The sequence below is a fragment of the Rhinichthys klamathensis genome, unplaced genomic scaffold (assembly GCF_029890125.1).
Source record: "Rhinichthys klamathensis goyatoka isolate OS25496 unplaced genomic scaffold, OSU_Roscu_1.1 h1tg000323l_1, whole genome shotgun sequence".
NCBI lineage: Eukaryota > Metazoa > Chordata > Actinopteri > Cypriniformes > Leuciscidae > Rhinichthys > Rhinichthys klamathensis.
The window spans coordinates 785,556-791,555 of record NW_026606839.1 but is presented as its reverse complement, the minus strand read 5'-3'; the positions used below and the strand labels follow the sequence as shown (position 1 = coordinate 791,555).

At 41.6% G+C, this 6,000-nt stretch overlaps 1 protein-coding gene across 3 annotated transcripts in view; it reads left to right on the top strand.

The window, feature by feature from the left end:
- The first annotated feature begins 359 nt into the window (after positions 1 to 359).
- The window catches only part of tle2c (TLE family member 2, transcriptional corepressor c), a 29,129-nt gene continuing 23,488 nt past the window's right edge, over positions 360 to 6,000 (top strand). The window contains exon 1 of one of the 3 annotated variants that reach the window (XM_056271650.1): positions 360 to 714. In XM_056271650.1, coding sequence (XP_056127625.1) covers positions 676 to 714 — 39 coding nt within the window. In that variant the 5' untranslated portion in view covers positions 360 to 675. The remainder of the gene's footprint in view (positions 715 to 6,000) is intronic. The other 2 variants (XM_056271649.1, XM_056271651.1) reach the window with 2 other exon arrangements.

Sequence of the window (6,000 nt, the reverse complement as noted above, 5' to 3'; positions counted from 1 at the left end):
TAGTATTTTGGCGGAAACCGTGATTACGAACCACTTTCCTTAAAAAAAAACTACACCAAAAAAATCTTCGAAAAATTCACAGTACAAACCAAATGTGATTACATTTGCGTGTAAAATGGGGACTGTGGTTAGTTAACATTATTTAAAGATACTTTCACGGTTCGCTCTATAACAGCCTACCCAAAACAAGAATTATGAGGACAATGGTGACACATACTCCAAACCCCGTAGTAAAATAAGCATAGTATTTTGGCGGAAACCGGGATTACTATTGTACATTTTAAGGAGACTCAAATGAATCAGTGAATCGCTCTAACGAACCGATTCGCTTAGATTATTCAGACCGCGTGTGCGCGCAGGTCAGCGCTGTTTATGTTCCTCTGATCTCCGACGCGCGCTCTGCGTGCACGCGCCCCGCACAGGATGATCTTGTTACATTGTAGCGCGCCGTAACTGTGCGTCATAAAGAGGAAGAGCGTTCGATCCAGAAGAATAGAACGTTTTTAAACTTTTAATCGGATACCTCGAAATTCTAAGGTTACTCGAGAACGATTGGAGCGCGGAGAGCGGAGGAGAGATCCGGGTTTACGCAGCGCGAGCGCACGGGGGGGGGGGGGAGGGTTCGGTGTCGGACGGTGATTCCGGATTCGAACCTGACCATCGAGATCCCCGTGGATGACCTCCAGAACCATGTATCCGCACGGAAGACCCCAGGTACCCCAGCCTAACGAACTCCTTTACAGATCGTTTCTAGCGGATCGTTGAGTTGCGCGAGGGGGCCCGTTTTAACGTGCATTATGTTTAGTGTTAGGGTCAGGGTTAAGGTCACGATGAAGAGTTAATTGCAGCGTTATGGGTGTTAAGTTATTGCACGGGCTGCGAAAACAGCCATTACAGTCACAGAGCCTATAAATAAGCCTGTTATTAAATATAGCCAACTTCTTTTAGATTGCACATGAATCTGAATTCAGAGTTTTATTTTACTTTTAATATTTTTAATTATTTATTTATGAATAAGTATTGATATTTTGTGTCACACACATATATGTATTTCTACTGTACTTGTTTTTATGAAACTCTACATTAATCTACTTTCAAGAAACCTGAAGACTAGAGGAACTAAAACTCAGTTGGGGAAGCCCTCCACCTCAAGCTGGCACACATTTAAACACAATTATATAAAGCTCACATGCACAAATATTCATTTGAACAGGTGTAATTCAGCCATATTCTTTTCTGGAGTATTGTATATTCAACAGTCAGGGCAATAAAACTCTTTGAATTGAGAGAGAGAGATGGGCAGATGTGCATGTGCAGAAGAAGAGAAATGATTCAAGGCAGAAATGCTGCAGAATGACATTCATGAACGGAGAGATTTGTGAGTTTGCTGTGAGTGGAGGAGGGATGGACAGATGGATGGACGGGTGAATGAATGGTTTGTTCGAGTTATTGCTGCATGTTGCTACATATGGATCCAGGCCACCCCACTCTCTGCTGCAAATGTCATGTTCCATCATCATCACTGGGCAACACGATACCACACACACACAAACACACACACTGAGCTGCACTTCAAAGCTACCTTTGCTATGATGGCATGTTCTAACAGGCCCATGGAGACCCAGTGTGGTAGCTTGCATTAGCTTTTAAAGTGAGGAGTTTTAGTGTGCATAATGAATGACCTTTAGAGAGTGTGCAAATGTGGTTAGGTTTGTTAGCGTGTGCTGTTTTTATCCGTGTGTTTAGCGGACAGTATGTGGTAATATATAATGACTGTGTGTGCTGTTGCTACAGCGGATGCCTGCTGGGCCGCTGATGATCTGTCTACTCTCGAAACCCTGTCGGATCTGATACAGGACGCTCATGACCGCTTTACACCTGGGATTAACATCTGCCTCTGTGATCCCTTCCACTCTTATTTTAGTAGCATTGAGATACTATTATAGTTTTTATAAATATATGGAATTGATCTGTTTCCAATTTTTTCCTGATCAAACAGCTTAACACACTTGTTTTAAGCACAACAGATGATTGACAGTTGAATATGCAGGCCTTTGCTGTTGGTAGTTACTCTGCGTTTAAAGGTAGGGTAGGCAATTTCTGAGAGGCTAGCAATAGCGAGCTAGCTTTGAAACCATGAGATCCCACCCTCCCTTCAGAGCGCCTCCAAAGCCACGCCTCCTCTTAAACACATGAACACGTACAGCAGAGAGCAAACAAAAGAGTCACGAGAGACGGCGTTAAACTACCTCATGTCTCAAACCACATAACATTACAATAATAATGAACATAACTTAAAGAGCGCTGACCTGTACCACCTGACTGCTGCAGATTCATTTCAGCGTTGATAGTGTTGCCAATGAAACGCATAAATTCGAGTCACGGAACGCTCTGAGTATATCGTCACGGGTTTCCATCTCTTGCAAATGACAGTATGGCGTGAATTAGGGCTGCACGATATTGAAGAAAAATGCGATAACTCGTTAAATAATGCGATACGATAATGCTTAAAGTGTGTAAAATAAACGTAAATTATTTTTAAAATATATTTAAAATTATATACGTGTTTCACATTCTGGTTTATTTAACGACAGAAACTGAATAATCAAATCTAAAAATTAGGGCTGTCAGTTAAACGCGTTATTAATGGCGTTAACGCAAACCCATTTTAACGGCGTTAATTTTTTTATCGCGCGATTAACGGTCTTTTTGGCCTAGCAAACTTTGTAGTTTTTTTTTCACATGCTTTTGCAACAGGACGGCATGCGGGCCGCTGCGCTATGAAACCCATTCATTTCAATGGCTTGCGGCGCGCGAGGACGTTTTGAAAGCGCAAGTGGATCTAGCTAGACCGGAAACAAAACAACAGGCACGCCGCACACACTTGTTTGGGCTTGCGAGCCGGATGCGCGAGCGCGAATCTCTCTGCTCGCGCGCGGAATATAATGTGCCGAGCACGAATCTCTCTGCTCGAGTCCCGCGCGCTCTCAGATACACGCTGCTCTTGTAAGAATTTTCTCTGGGCTCACTCAGAGAATATGCCTGCACTTAAAACGTGTTCAGTGCAATCGCGAATCTCTCCTCTTCCCCAGCTAACAATTTTAGGTTATAAGAATGTTTTCATAACGTTCCCATTAAGTTATAAAAACGTTATTTCTGAATGTTATAGGAACGTTCAAAACATCCAGTTTTGAGTGGATGACGAGCGCGAGACGCCGAAATGGATGCCAATAAGATTCTGAATGGAAAGTTTGCTTTTAAAAAGTTGCCAAATGGTTCCATTGACAAGACCAAAGTGATCTGTGTGTTTTGTCGTTGTGAACTGAGCTATCATCATCGCAGCACGTCCAGTCTGAATACCACTTGATGATGGCCAGCACGCACGCACACACACACACACACACACACACAGCTGATGCGAATTCTCCGCCCCCTCGTCAATATCAGGACCTCGTCAGTATTTATTTCACCCTTTTATTGATGGACAGTGTTATATTGTGTGAGAGATTATTTGCTCCAAGTGATAATGTTTTAGTGTGAAATTGAACAGTATATGCCAATATTGTTTTCAATAAAAAACATTTGCACAAAGCAAGCCGATCCACTTTTCCATGTTGATAAGAGCATTAAAATGAGAAAAAAATAATGGGACAAAAAGAAATCAAGAGACATTTAGAATAGATAAAAATGTGCGATTAAATGCGATTAATCGCGAGTTAACTATGACATTAATGCGATTAATCGCGATTAAATATTTTAATCGTTTGACAGCACTACTAAAAATTAAACACTGCTTAGTTTTCAATGTATGAATTAAATATGTACTGATTCTTATTAAAGCTATAGTTATTCAGCCAAGAGCAGTGAGTGATTTTCTCTTCGTCTTTTGTTCATGACCCCAGTTATTGCAAGTCGTTGCGATATGCATAGCGCGATATGTCGATAATTTGGATATATTGTGCAGCCCTAGCGTGATTGCAGCATAAGCTGGTTGTTTTGGTTCAGGAGGAACTGTAAAAGTTGCTGCTGTTTGTTTGTGGCGCTCGGAGACTGGCGTCTGTCTAACTCTGAGGATGAACGTGTTGATGACGTGTGATGTTTGCGTGAGGTATGGAAATCCATACGTTGACTGGTAGGAAGGACATCGTATCATTGCATTCGAACCGAATTCAATGATTGGACGAACATTTTATGGTCCGACTTCTTCCACAGGCGAGATATATACATATAAATACTTTTAGACCACTGAACTTAGTGATTGCTAGCAGGATGCGAAGAGACTTTCAACTAGAGGTCTTCTCGGGTCCTAAAAACTGTACCCGACCCGAATCACTACTTACCCGAACCCGACGTGCATAAATTATTTTTTTTTAAAGAAAAACCCGACCCGACCTGACGCCATTTCCTTTAGAACCCGACTGGACCCGAACGTAAACGGCATTTACATTGTGCACAGCAGCCCTGCGTTTCTCAAAAATGCACTTAACATAGACGCGCAAGTGTAAGCGCTGAAGTGCTAAAATGTCAATCACACATCACTGTAACCCATTACGTCCTATAAAATTTGGCATAATGTTATTTACCGGACCATACGATGATTAGAACCACTATTCGTTGTCCCTGAGATTTTTCGCAATGTCTGTTATCGCCTCCATGCTTTTCTGACAGTGTCGCGTATTTTTAAAATTGATTGACAGGCCTGGTTTAACGACAATTCAAATACTTGCATTTAGTCAAACATCCATCCACATGATGGCGCACTAGTTCTTCTTGGCAAAGGGAGGGGTTGGTTTATGTGGCACGAGCAACTGAGTAAATAAATGCGGAGGCAACCGTGCTTATGCTTATAGCCCATTTGCACGTAGAAGCGCGGATTCGCTCTCTCACTTAGAAAAAGTTGTTTTAAATACTGCAATTTTCTTAAATGCCCAACATAGTTTAAAAGAATTCGGGGTTTCTCGGGTCCATTTGGAAAAGGCATATTTATTTTAAATTACCCGAGGCCACTAATACCGAACCCGACCCGTGTCCGAGACACTCGTCAGAGTTTTGGACCCAAACCCGCTCGGGTCTCGGGTCGGACCTCGGGTTTCCGGATCCAAGTGGACCCGTGAAGACCTCTACTTTCAACCAGCATAACAAAAATGTTTCCTGAACAAATCGCCTACCCTGCCTTTAAATTCATGAGTGAAAAACTGCTCAGTCTACAACTTATAGTCATTGGTTACAATTATAAAAACAATATTTTAGTTTATTGAAAATACTTAGATATGCAAATATAGGTGCAGGGAGACTGGATCATGCCATTCTCAATGTTTCTCGGGAAAGGACGGCACGGCACTGCGGAGCTCTTTTGGTTTTGCCCGATCTCATATTTTATTATAATCAATTTCTGGAAAATGAATGTGATTTTTCTTTCTCAGAACCGTACTGTTGCACTCTGTTTAGATTATTTGTGATCGGATCACACTCGAGTGTGACGTTAATACCAGATGTAAGCGGGCTCAGACATTGAAGCAGTGCAGTGTGAATGTGTGTGTGACAGATATGCGCATGTAAATGTGTGCGAGGATGCCTGTATCTTTCACCATCTGTGCTGTGTTTACTGTTTTTACTTTGATGGTGTTAATGATCAGATCTGTCTTTAACACACTCTTCTAACACTGAACATATATATAAAATTACACACACACACCGTGTTTAACATCTCTCAAAGGGCCTACCCTGTCAGTTTTACTTTCACATTTAAAAAATTCATTAGTGTTAACTCTGATTTGCTGGTTAATTCATTGAATTAATGATAATTTACTTTTTACATGTATGCTTTCAGCAGATGCTTTTATCCAAAGCGACTTACAAAAGAGGAACATTAGCACACTGTAGAAAAATGGATATTTACAGACATTTTCTTAGGCCCTGTCCACACGGACACGGGTATTTTTATAACCGTGACTTTTTTTACGCGGTTCGGTCGTTCGTCCACACGAAAACGCACTGAAA